This window comes from Eschrichtius robustus, chromosome 12 (genome assembly GCF_028021215.1).
Source record: "Eschrichtius robustus isolate mEscRob2 chromosome 12, mEscRob2.pri, whole genome shotgun sequence".
Classification (NCBI taxonomy): Eukaryota; Metazoa; Chordata; class Mammalia; order Artiodactyla; family Eschrichtiidae; genus Eschrichtius; species Eschrichtius robustus.
The window spans coordinates 68,198,636-68,212,126 of NC_090835.1; the positions used below are offsets into that span (position 1 = coordinate 68,198,636).

Consider the following 13,491-nt stretch of genomic DNA (forward strand, 5'->3'; position numbering starts at 1 on the left):
TATGAGGATAAATGGGTTTATATTCACAGCGGGTCATAAGGAGGGGCCTGATGCTTGCCAGGTGCTGCAGAAGTTTGTTGAACACAAGGGTACAAAGAGTTCTAAGCCCTGCCTGCCTCGGAGCTCCTGGGACAGCAGAGCTTTGCTAACAGGCAAAGCTCTCTCTAGGCCACAGCACAAACAGAGATGGATGGACAGGAGAGGCGAGTTCTCCAGCCTCAGCAGCCTGCCCTCTTGTTCAAGGACTTCTGATCACAGCTTCTGAGAGCCAGGAGAGAAGCGCAAGGGACAATCCTGTCCCCAAAGGGTGACAGAGGGGCCTGGGGCAGGGCTGCATGGAAGGCTCCAGCCCCAGACCCCACCATCACCCCCAGCCCCCAGGTCCTGCCCTCTGTATCCCGCTGCTCCATGCTCCCAAAGCTCCCATCACGCCCTCATTTCATATGGATGAGAGACTGAATTACTAACCAGGACGGAGGGGGAGGCTGCAGCCACTGCAGAGAAGAAGCAGCTCTATCCCAAGGCCAAGGACACACCAGGCCAAGGGACACTGGCTGAGCTGCCCTCAGCCCCCTCCTCGCCCTATCTTCCCAGGGGTCCCTCCTCAGTGGTCCAGCTGAAGCATCCATCCCTGGGCCACTCAGGTCCAGAACCACGTGCTCTCACTGGGGTCACGAAGCCACCTGCACTGGCACTGGAATACAGATGACCCCACAGGAGGGCCTCACCAGGGGAGCCCACCTCTGCCTGGGGAGGTTCCCGTGGGAAGGGCTTTGGGGTCCTGTGGGCTGTGGGCTGTCAGCAGCCCTTGAGCACTGCCCCTTTGGGATCTCCACCCCAGAGTTGTCATGGTGCCAGCCATGGACTTCTAGAGATTTCCCAACACAATTTCACGTCCTTGACTTTTGTCTCAAGTCTGCCCCCAATTACAAATGAGATAACAGGGCAGTGAGGTGCCCTGCAAAGGGCCTTAATTTGAAAGGGAGCGGCGGGCCTTGAGTGTGACTCCCTACACACACACACACCCCTCAAACTCCAAGGGCACTTCCCCTGAGCCCCACAGGAAGCAACAATGACAGAGCCTAAGTGTGCTCCCTTTGGGGGAGGGGGAAGGGATCACAAACTCAAGTCAAACAAGGTCAAGACATGCTGTCCTGAACGTCAGAAGCTGTGCCCATAACCAGTGCAGCTCTCCGCACACCCTCGACTCTTCAGCAAATAACCCTGCAGCATGGCTGGTGCTTCCTCTCCCCCGAGCCTCTGGGATGTAGGCCAGACTGGCCCCCATCACAGAGGAGGTAACTGAGATTTGCAGGTGGTCGAGTACGGTACCCAGAGTCTTGAGGGAATCCTGGCCCCCAGCAGGTGTTCCTACCCACCTGGGGATTGGCCTGGCTGGTGAGTAGCTGGGATTTGAACCTGGATCTCTCTGGCTCCCAGAGAATTTCTACCACCCTGAACTGTCTGCCTCCTTCTTCTCCCTCCATCCAGCCCCGACCTGCCTTTCCCCTTCTCTGGGGCTCAGGCCTTGCCCCAGTTGTCTGGCCAGGCCTAACCAGGAGCTAAGGATCCCTGTCGCCAGAGCTGGAGGAGGCAGATGGCCATGGAGGGAAGCGGGGGGGTGGGTCAGAGAATCCCCTTTCATGGGTGGTTGGGACCCCCAGGCCCAGACAGGGGAACCACAGTTCTGGCAGGAAACAAGACACACATTTCTGAGAGCTCCTAGAGGAGATAAATTCCAGACACATGGCAGCAATGACAGCAGCAACAGTTTGAAGATGTCCTAATTGTGTCCCGAGGCACAGTGAGCTGGAGATGTGTTTGGCTCGGCCACGGATGACAGCCAGCCCCGGAACCATCCGGGAGAGGATTTTCTCCGTCCAAACCCCGCAGCTGTGGTTACTACAGCGACTGCAGCCTTTGTCTGCAGGTTGTAAATTGTAATTGAAATGAGTTTTCAAGGTTGAAATAATCAGAGTTCCTCCCTGTCTCCCTGCTCACCTCTCCACAACTACTCACCCCACCCAGCCACAATCCTCCTGAGTTCTAGGCTCATGTGTACACACACACACACACACACACACACACACACACACACACACACACTCCCTCACATAAAGGTATACAAAATCAGCCACATATACACTCACATATTTTCACATCTACACATATAAAGTAGCAACACACAAGCCTGCATGCATTTATATACATCCCTATACACACATCTATGTTCAAACATGTAGAAACCTAAGTGTCCATATAAACACATACTCTATATATTGGGTTGACCAAAAGTTCGTTCGGGCTTTTTTTAAGATTTTTTTTTTTTTTTTGATGTGGACCATTTTTAAAGTCTTTATTGAATTTGTTACAATATTGCTTCTGTTTTTATGTTTTGGTTTTTTGGCACGAGGCATGTGGGATCTTAGCTCCCCGACCAGGGATCGAACCTACACCCCCTGCACTGGAAGGCAAAGTCTTAACCACTGGCCCATAAAGGAAGTCACTCGTTTGGGTTCTTGTAACATCTTACGAAAACCCGAACAAACTTTTTGGCCAACCCAATACACAGCTACACAATTAGCATGACACTCCTACAAGCATGTGGTCATTCAGATTCACTGTCGGCTGAGAAGCCCCACAAGCAGGTCCTGACAAGGATGTGAGTACAAGTGTTTCATCTGGGTGGTGATGGCTGGAAGCACAAATCGGGGGTGAGGAAGTGAGGCGGAGACGGGAAAGGATGGGAAGACACTAACGCCAGGTGTGAGGCTCAACCCCGTGGGGGGCTCTAGAAAACTGTGTAGCCTATGCCTCAGGGCTGTCCCATCTGAGGGGATAAATAGCCCCACTCCCACCAGTCTCAGGCTGCAGACTGTTCCTGGGGGCATTAACTCCATTGGCAAAGCAGGGCTCGGGAGCGCCGAGGGGACCTGGGGCACCACACCCACAGGTTCAAGTCCACACGTGTAATTGGCGTAGGTGTGTGGACATACCACACACATCTACACACATATAAACTTGCACCTACATACAAATGCGCAAACATACACACCGGTTTTCATCCCTTGTGCAAACTTCCAGGGAGCAGGATAAGAGGGTCCTAGGATGCCCCCCCCCCCAGGGAGAGCTGTCTAGTGTGTGGTTCTGCCCTGGACCAGCCATAAGACCCTGGTCAAGTAAAATTTACATCCCCCAGATGTAAATCCAGGGTAATAATACTTACCTTGAGGGGCCACTGAGAGGATTCAAGGAGGCGCAGACGTAAAACACACAGCATCATGCCTTATACATAGTGCTCTCTAAGCCTCCGTTTCCCTCTCCTCCCTAACACTTCCCCGTGGATAACTCCCCACCCCCGGAGGCCTCCCCCCGCAGCCCTTGGCCGCCCCTCCATCCTGTCTGCAGCCCGGCATGTGCTGGGTCTTCCCAGACCCCCAAAAGATGAGGGTGGGGGGCCCAGGTCAGCTCACCCACTGACACTCAGATGGGGGAGGAAGCTGCCACCTGTGCTTCCTGGCCAGTCCCCCTCTTTCCTGACTCTGCCTGTGGTTGAGCCATTCTCCTCGTCACCTCCCTGGAACACGCAGGTCTTTCTGAGGGTCCCTGAGTCCTCTCCGGAGGCCAGGCTCCACCACCCCGGCATCCCCAGAAGTCACAGAGCGGGCTCCCCCTCCTTGTCTGGAGTCGCACTCTTGTTCTTCAACCCCACTCACACCACGGTGTCTGCCAGCCCCTCCCCTTGAACTTTCAACCTCCATCAAGCCACCTGTTTTCCGGGTAGGGCACCTCTAAACAACTCAGCCTGGTCCCCCCACCCCTAGATCTGTTCCGCCAAACTCTGCCACAGCTCTCCGCCAACTCCCGTCCTGGGGACCCCTGAGCCAGCCCCAGTGTCTTGGGGGGTTACGGGTGGGGGCCCGTAACGGTCACCCCCTCGGGGGCGGGGAGGTGAAGGGTCTTGCCCAGCAGCAGGGGCGGGGGGTGGTGGCTCCTGACTGTCTCCCAGGTGCTCTCTTTCTGGCTCTCAGTGGTGGTACAGCCCAGGGCTCCCCGAACTTGAGCCAGCCTCAGGCCCCTTTTGAAGGAAAACAATTCTGTCCCAGGATGATCCTAGGATGAATATGGCCCCGGGATGAAAATACTGATGTCAGAGGCTGAAGCCCTGGCAGTGACAGCTACTGCCAACTGCAAATGATCACAGGAGCAGAGAAGTTGTCTTTGCAATCTGTAAAGACCGCTTTCGGAAGGCCGTCGAATGAAAATGCCAAGTTCAAGAATCGTCATGGAACTCCTAGGTCCCTGAGAGTCTGACCTCAAGAACGTATCCCCAGATGTCCACAGACCCTAGTTCAAGAAACAGGACGTGGACGTCCGGCCAGATGGGAGCAGCTTGACACCTCACCCCCCCATCCGCATTCAGCCTCTCACTAGCCTGCCGAGTTGCTTAGCATCTCTGAGCTTCGATCCCCTTGTCTGTAATGAGGTCGGCTTCCGGGACCATTAGAGAAGAGTGATACCTGCAGCAGAAGCCACACTCGGCACCTGCACAGGCCAGCTCCCAGGGAAGGCCGTTCTCTACCCCTCACTGGTTCTGCCCAGCCCAGGGGCCTGGGCTTAGCTCTCCCAGACAGGGTCAGACTAGGGCCAGGGGTGAAGGGGAGGCAGCTCTCAGGGCCAAAGTCACAGCCAACTCCCCATGTGGATGCCCCTCCTCCCCCATCACCCAGCCATGCTCCTTTTCCTTCCAGGAGCATCTAGTTTTTCCTCTACTGGATCTTTGCTGTCAACATAGAAATATGTTTTAATTTCTTCCATTTAAACAGAAACCGTTTCTCGACCCCACTTTTCCCCCAGCTAGCATCCCTCTCTCCCTGTTTACAACAAAACGTCTCAGAAGGGTTGTCCTTACTCACTGTCATCAATTTTTCTCTCCTCCATTTTTCTCCTGACCAACTGCAGTCTGGGTTTTGCACCCACCTCTCCCAGGAATCTCCACATGGCTATGCCTGACCCTCCACCCCCGCCCCCCCATCTCAGCGCACCACCAAGAACCTCAGAGTCATCCTTGATTTTCTGTCATCTTTCTCTCACCTCAAATCCTTTAGCAAACTCTGAGGCCACACTGCAAAACTGATAAAGAATCAGACTCCTTCTCACCATCTCCATGGCCACCACCTGCTCCAAGTTCCCATCACCTCCCACCTGGACTACAGCCCCGGCCCCTAACTGATCTCCAGCTCTGCCCTCACCCCCATCTCTGCTCCAGGAGGCAGCCAGAGTGAGCCCATTATAACATAAATCTGATCACGTTAATCCTTTTTCAAACCCTGCCATGGCTTTGTCTCATTTGGCATTAAAAGACTAAATCCTTACAAATTGCCAACAAGGCCCACAGACCTGTGCCACCCCGCCCCACCTCTCAGACTTCATCTCCTACCTGTTGATCTCTCTGCTCCAACCACATGGGTCTCCTCACTGCTCCCCAGACCTGCCAGGCCTGAGCCTACCTCAGAGCCTTTGCACATGCTGTGCCCTCTGCCTGGCATGCTCTTTCCCAGTCACCTTCCCAGTGAGGACTTCTGACCTCCTGATTTAAAGGTGCAACATCCCTAGTCTCCCAGAACTCTCCAGGAGGCCTCCTGGATCTGTCCTCTCTGGTCTCATGATTAAGCTCTCTGGAGGCCCTCAGCTCTGACTACTGGGACCACACCATCATGTACCACCTTGTCTTCAAGGCCATATCATCTCCCACCTGCAGGGGGAGCTCCCCAGGGCAGGTCTGTCCCCTTCACAGAGCCCAGCATAGGGCTGGGGACACAGTCAGCCTCTGAGTAAATGCCAGCTGAACAAGTAAGAAACAGCACTGAGGGGAAGGGCTCAGGACCCCTGTGGCCACCAGGTGGCTGTCGGCTTGGGCAAATGTGAGTTCCTCTAATGAGTGGCACAACCTGGCGCATAGTAGGTAATCCCAAATGTGGGTCTTCCTTCCTTTCCCCAGGTTCCTTGAGGAATGTGGAGGTGAAAAGAGCCACAAAGCCACGCTGGAATAGCCAGAGGGCCATGGGGCTGGGATATCAGCTGGCCTGAGGCTGGACATCCCTGGAGCCAGATGGCCAGAGTTCAAATCCCAGCTCTGCCATTTACTACCTGTATGACCTTGGGAAAGTCTTTAACTTCTCTGTGCCGCGGCTTTTTCATCTGTAAAATGGGTTGCTGTGAAAAGCAAATGCAAAACACTAAAACAGAGCTTGACATGTAATAAATGCTATATAAATATCAGCTGTTATTATTGTTATTGCTGCTAGCCCAGGCTGGGTGATCAGCATCTCCCCACACATCCCCAGCTGCCATGCGGCCACCCTCCCTCTCAGAACTCCCAGCCCCTGGGAGCAGCAGGCAGTAAATTTCTCCTATCTCCTCATCAACCAGGCCTTCCTCCGCTCAGCCATCACCTGGCTGGCAGTCCTGTCAAAAAGACGGATGCCACATCTGCCTTGTTTACAGCTTTAATTCCCAAGCCCCGCTCTGCAGGCTCCTGGGGAGGGGGGCCAGGAGAGGAGGTGGGAGGTGGGCACTGCCCTCCCGCAGGCCTTGACAGCTGCAGAGACGCCCTGCTCAGTGACCCCTATCTCGCTCAGTTGTGCAGCAGCCCGCAGGCTATCTTCTAGTGCTTCCAGCAGATCACCTCCACTCCTTCTCTGGGAAACCATGAGCGAGGCAGCTCTGCTAGGGACAGGGCTCTGGGGGATGGAAGTGGGTAGTATGATCCCCATTTTACAGATGAGGAAACTGAGGCCTCAAGAAGTGACCTGCCCCAGGTCGCACGGCTAGGAAGTGGCAGCACTAGGATTCACACCCAGTTCAGGGGGACTCTCACAGTTGTGTATTTGAGAAAGAATGGGTGCCCACGACCACTTGCCACTTTGAGGCACACCAGCCCACACCAGCCCAGTCTCCAACGGCCAGTAACTGCCACTCTTCTGAGACTCTCTGGCCACAGAAGCCCTCTTTGCCAGCCATTTGGCATCTGGAGGCACTGAGGAATTAACACCCTCTGGGAACAGCCAGCAATGATTGACAGGAGTTGGTGTACACACACCCCAGCTCCCTCACACCTCCAGTGGGATGACTGCCAGGCGTGCTCCTTTCTGTCTCCAGAGCCCCCGGGGGGAGTGGAGCTCCAGCTGTTCACAGTGGTAACCTGCTTGGTATCACACCCTTTATGTCTGCCTTCCCTCCCCTACCAATGTTTCCTGGGATTCTCTCCCAAAGAAATGACTGGCTCTCAATTCCTTGTCTTGAGGGGAATTCAACTTTTTTTTTCTTGGCCGCGCTGCACGACTTGTGGGATCCTAGCTCCCCAACCAGGGATCGAACCTGAGCTCTTGGCAGTGAAAGTGTGGAGTCCTAACTACCAGACCACCAGGGAATTCCTGAGGGGAATTCAACTTAACACAGCCTTGAAGGATGGATCGGATCTTCCCAAGTGTAAGACCCCAGCATGAGAAGGTCCTTCCCACCCTCTGAGAAGGTCATCAGGCCCATCTGTTGCCCTGGGGAGGGAAGGCACGGACTTGGCACAGCAAAGGGCAGTGGAACACAGGAGTGGCACTCGCTCATGCTGAGATCGTGGGCAGGGCCCGAGGGACTGAAACAGGCAGAGGCTGACTACTGAAACTGTTAGCATTGAGGGGACCAGAGTGGGCCCACCCAGTGTGGATGGGCAGGCAGCCTGGAAGAAGTGAGCGTGAAGCTAGGCTCGGGAGACAGAGTGAGGCAGGTGGAGAATACAGGGCTAGCTGAGGGCAAGCTGAGGGCAAGCGAGAGGGTGGCTGGGGGCGTGGGAGGAAAGGAAGTGGGAGAGGCAGGTGGGGCACCAGCTGGAGAGCCAGGTTGCCTGGGTATGAATCCAGCTCTGCCAATTCTCTAGCACTGCGATGTTCACCAATCACCTCAGCATCCTCTTCTGTAAAATGGATGCAACACTTGTGACAGCCTATACCACCCACCCTCAGGATGGTGTCCTCCCCATCGGGGATCCTACAACCGACAGAATCCTTACAGCAGACTTGAGCTGTTAAATTACCCAGTTGCAGGTAAATCCCACCTCTCCCCCTCCCTCTCTATCAACAACAACCACCATTTTATCAGCGCTGATCATACACATCCTTTTTCAGCCAGCTTCTTCATACTCTTCAAACACATCACCAATCCTCCCAACAACCCACTGAGATGGGTGGTGACTTCCCTGCCTTCTCTGAGACTCAGAGAGGCTAAATAACATGTCCAAGGTCACACAGCAGGGAGGAGGCAGAGTCGGACCCAGACCCTGACACATTGACAGGTGCCCGGTCCAGAGCCCGTACTCCATGGGTGTCACCCCAGCCCTCCTGGCCTAAGGGACAAGCTCAGCTCAAACCTGGGCAGGGCCATGAGAAGCCAGAGCTGCCTCCCTCTCACCCAGGGTGGGTCTGAGGTCCCACAAACATTCCCAGCAGCTCCCCCGCCCCTCACCTCACCCAGAGATGGACGGGCTCACTGTGCCTGACGTGGGGCCACCCAAGGACCCTTACCAGTCTCTGCTGGGGGTTCAGATGCAGCGAGAAGGATCCAGGTCAGCTGGAATATGCTGTCCTTCCACCCCTCCCTGTGACACACACCCCAAGCTCATCCCAGGCTCTGATGCTTTGCTCACGCCTTCCCCACTGCCTGGGGTGCCGCCGTCACCCCTTCTATCACCCACCTCTCCTTCTGAGGCAGTGGTTCCCATACTTGGCTGCACAGTAAACCACAGGGACACTTTTTAAAAATCCTGATGCCCAGGTGGTACCCAGGGCCAATTACATCAGAATGTCTGGGGCTGGGAGCCAGGCGTCGGCATTTGAAAAGATCCCCAGGTGATTCGATGTGAACAAAGCTGCTCTTGCCCAAGGTTCCCAGTCCTAAATACACATAAAATCCACTGGGAGAGCTTGAAAAACAATCCACCCCTGAGGTTCTGCTTAGTGGGTCTGGGGGTGGGGCCCTAGTAGAGCTCTAAAAGTTCTAGGTGATTCTGATGCACAGCCAGGCTTGAGCACCACCCTCTTACAGTTCACCAAGTGCCTCCAATCAGCTTTCTCACCTGCACCCCCAGACACCCTCTGGGCTGGCTCACCACCAATCCCATTTCTCAGATGAGAAAGCTAAGGTCCTGACAGGGTACAGCTGGCCTCAGGTTCCCAGTGAGGCTCTACACTCTCCTGAATCCTGATCAAGCCCTCCTTCCCCACCTGCTCTGACAGCCCACACACCTCCCTGAGGGCACCTAGAGAGGTGCCCGCCCCCCGCCCCAGTTCACCAGCAGCTGGGGAGTCCTGATGAGGACTGGGAGTCTGGAAAGAGCTTACAGGGACTGACCAAGGCCTTCTCCCTGCCTGCGCCTCCCAGACCAAGAGGAGACTCCAGAAAGCCCCTCTCCCTTGGCGAGCCAGACACAGGGGCCGAGATGCCCCCTTATCCATGTTGCCCCACTTTCAGTCTCACCCATCCCCATCTCCAAGCCAGGTCTCGTGACCTATAATCAGGGTGAACATACAATCTTCCATCCCCACTTGGGCACTTTCAAGAATAAAAGGGGATGCTCTCAATAATTATGCCAGGAAAAGAGAAGTACACAGGATGCTCCTACCCATGAGGGCCCAGCCTCCCACGCCCAGGCATGTTTGTACTTCTTACACCTTTGTTGTGATTACTGCCTCATAAAGACCTTTGCTGTGCAGCCTTGGGCAAGTTACTTGACCTCTCTGACTCTCAATAGCCTCCATAATATGGGGGTCATAAGAGCCCCTAGAGTTGTTGTGAGGGTGAAATGAGATGATGTTGTTAAAATGTCTGGAACATAGTAAATGCATAGTAAAGAGTGGTGTTTGTGGTTATTAGCTCACCCAAGAACGTCGCCCCTACGTAAGACAGACATGCACATATATACCTTCTCTTTTAGACACTCATGTACATACAAAGTCACATATAGTCACACACACAAGGGTGTACACACACTGCTGCCTACACCCACAGGAGTTTGCCTACGTCCCCAGGGGATACCCACAGTCCTAAGTAGCCACAATTGCCCTGGCCACCAGAGGTCAGCATGCTCCCCACCGGCCCACCCATCTCACCATGCTCCCTCCTCCCCTGGCCCTAGTGGACCAACCCCCCCGCCCCCAACTGCCAGTGATTGCATGCAGCATGTCCCTGCGGCTGATCCAGTGGCCCTTGCTCATCTGGCCCTCTGCCCAAGCTGCACCCATCAGTCCAGGAGACTATAAGAGGGAGTTCATCATCCTTGCATGGGCACCACTCACGGTTGAGGGGTACACAGAGCCCTCCCAATGTCCCTGACGCCAGGTCCTGCTGCAGAGCTACCCAGACAAAGAGGGCACAAGGATCCACATCCAACTGTATCAAAGGTGAACGCGCCAAGATGGCTACCGTAGGGGTCTGAGGGCCTAGAGCTCAGACCTGGGCCCACATCCTGCTCCACCACCTTTCATCTGCGGGAACTCAGGTCCCTTTACTTACCTTCTCTGAGCCTCTGTTTTCCAATCTGTAAAAAAGACCCATCGTCCCAGCCTCCCGTGGCTCATTCCCTGTCCTTTTCAGGACTCTGCTGAAACGTTACCTTGCAGGGAGGCCATCCTCTTTCTTATCTATTTTGTTTCTACTGCACTTTTTCCTTCTGACATAGTCTATAGTTTACTTACTTATCTTGTTTATTGTCTGTCTCCCTGTTAAAATAAAAACTCCAAGAGCTTTTTGGCTCTTTCATTCACTGCTATATCCATGGTGCTTAGAAAAGGGCCAGGGAGGGCTTCCCTGGTGGCACAGTGGTTAAGAATCCGCCTGTCAATGCAGGGGACGCAGGTTCGAGCCCTGGTCTGGGAGGATCCCACATGACATGGAGCAACTAAGCCTGTGCACCACAACTACTGAGCCTGTGCTCTAGAGCCCACGAGCCACAACTACTGAGCCCACATGCCGCAACTACTGAGGCCCATGCACCTAGAGCCCGTGCTCCACAACAAGGGAAGCCACTGCAATAAGAAGCCCGTGGACCACAACGAAGAGTAGCCCCTGCTCACTGCAACTAGAGAAAGCCCGCACGCAGCAACAGAGACGCAAAGCAGCCAAAAATAAATAAAATAAAATAAGTAAATTTATAAAAATAAATAAATAAATAAATGGTAGGGACTGTGTTTAAAAAAGAAAAGGGCCAGGGAGTGGGAGTCAAACTGGTGTCTGTTGAGTGACTGTGGGAACCTGGAGGGGTTAGAGATGGTTTCTGTAAAGTGCTCAGATCGGTGAGCGTTAGGATTCACAGGGCAGCTGGGGTCAGTCAGTTCTGTGGGCTTGCCAGAGGGGCGTCCAGATGAAGCCCAAGGTGAGCAGCCAGACGGCACCTCTGCCCAGACCCAGGAGCCCCTTCCCCTACTCAGCAGCGTCCTACGGCTTATGGTATGAGAGATCACCGAGGTTTCAGCTACCCTAAGCCCACCCACCGGCAAGGCCCCGGTGTCAGACCTTGAGTCAGTCCTGGCCCCGTCCCTTCTGGCCCCACCACCTTAGGGCTCCGCCCCTTCTGGCCCCCAACTCCGCCCCCAGGCAGCACCGCCTGGGCCCCTAGACACTGCTACCCCTGAGGTAGTGTCCCGTAGCCACCGCCCACCCCACTTGACACTCTCAGCCTTCTCCCCCATAGCCCCACCCACTCAGGGCCCACCCCGGCCCCGCCCCCTGAGGCTCAGTCCCACGCCCCGCCCCACGCGCGTGCTCACTGGTGCACTTCTTCACATGGCTGCCTTTCTTGAGCGCGTGGCGGCTCAACTTGCAATGGAAGTTGTCCTCCCAGAACTCAGCAAACCAGATGTTGCGCCGGTTGTTGTCCAGCGTGCGGCTGGAGAAGTAGCGGTCGAAGCCTGGCGGGAACCAGGACGTCAGGACCTCGTGCCTCCCTTCCCCACCCGCCCCCTCCCCTTCCCGCTTCCCGCTTCCCGCAGCTTTCATGTGGCCCAGGCAGAGGGAGGCGGAAGTGAAGAGCACATCCTCCGATCCAGGGCCCAGCCGGAAAAAACAAAATGTGGACCATTTCATTTTCTTCACAATGAAAAGAGCTGTATTAAATTCCAGGGAGAGCCTGTGTAATCTTACAACTGCTTCCTTTATGGAAGAAGTACAGGATGAGGGTGCTTCCGCTGCTTCTCAACCACCAAAATGGTAATATGGGGCCTCTTTGAGAAGGAGTCACCTGGGGGCCCTGAGATTAGAGCAGAGAGGCTGGTGGGGGGCAGGCACCCAATCCTGGGAGCACCTGAGCATTCTAGTTCTGAAGAGGAGACCGGACCAGAGAGTGTAGGGAATGACCCAGGTCACACAGATAAGATGGGGAGCTGGATCTTCCTCCTTCAAGTCCAGAACTTCCCCATCACTGACAGAGGCAGCCTCCTTCTCCAAATGCTCCTAAGGGCTTACCCACTCTGCTCTAAGCCTAGAGAACCCCATCCCAGGGTAGGCAGGCTGGTGAGTGAATATCGCCTTCTCTCTCCTACCAGTGCCCCTTCTATATATATCATGATCATTCCGTGTCATGGGCACAGTTGTCTGACTGTCGGAGCTGTCAGGGAGGTGCTGGCACTGGTGGGGGACTGGCCTTAGAGCAGAGTTTCTCAACCTTGACCCATTGACACTAGGCCCGATCATTCTTTGCTGGGGTGGGGGGCGGGAGCGGCAGGGGGCTGTCCTGTACATTTCAGGATATTGAGCAACATCCCCGGCCTCTACCCACTAGATGCCAGAAGCATCACTCCCTAATCGTGACAACCAAAAATGTCTCCAAACGTTGCCGAACGTCCCTTGGGGATCAAAATCACCCCCAGATGAGAACCACTGCTCTAAAGGCTCCTCTAATGTCCCAGAGAAAAAAGGGATTTGCCTGGCAAGTCCAGGGTTCAGATCCCAGTTCTGCCACTTAATAGCAAGTATGTGTCACTTACTGCCACTACATGTCACTAAATCTCTCTGATCCTTAAATGTATTCACCCACTAAATGTGGATAAAAGTTTCTTTTGGGGTTGCAGGGAAGATTGAATGAGATGTCTGTAAGGGGCCTGGCGTTTGCGGGTACCAAGAGCCATAGTTATTGTTATTTTGTGTTTATTATGGCTTGAGGCTGAGAGGGGAGGTGTGGAAACTTCTGCGGCCTATGCTCCCTCTGCCTTAGGGTGAGTAGAGGACACGGCAGTGTGACCCACATCCCTCCCCTGCTCAGGCCTCGGTCTCTTGGAAAGTTTGGTGGAAGCAGATGTCTGCAGGCCTTTCTACCTCCATCAATGCTGGATTCTATTGACCAGAGCAAGAGCAGGGGAGAAGGCCCTGGGAGCCTGCCTCCCCCATGGGGAGGACAGTGAGGTCCCTGCCAAACTGAGCCATTAATAGGAACTTCACGCCTCACGC

The 13,491-nt window shown here is 54.7% G+C and overlaps 1 protein-coding gene across 3 annotated transcripts in view; it reads right to left on the reverse strand.

Moving 5' to 3' along the window:
* GRM4 (glutamate metabotropic receptor 4) overlaps positions 1 to 13,491 on the reverse strand; it is a 99,778-nt gene that overhangs the window by 18,776 nt on the left and 67,511 nt on the right. For 2 of the 3 annotated variants that reach the window (XM_068557682.1, XM_068557684.1), the window contains exon 5: positions 11,817 to 11,957. The exons of the other annotated variant lie outside the window; for it this stretch is intronic. In XM_068557682.1, the coding sequence (XP_068413783.1) occupies positions 11,817 to 11,957 (141 nt within the window). The remainder of the gene's footprint in view (positions 1 to 11,816; positions 11,958 to 13,491) is intronic. 3 annotated transcript variants of the gene reach the window in all.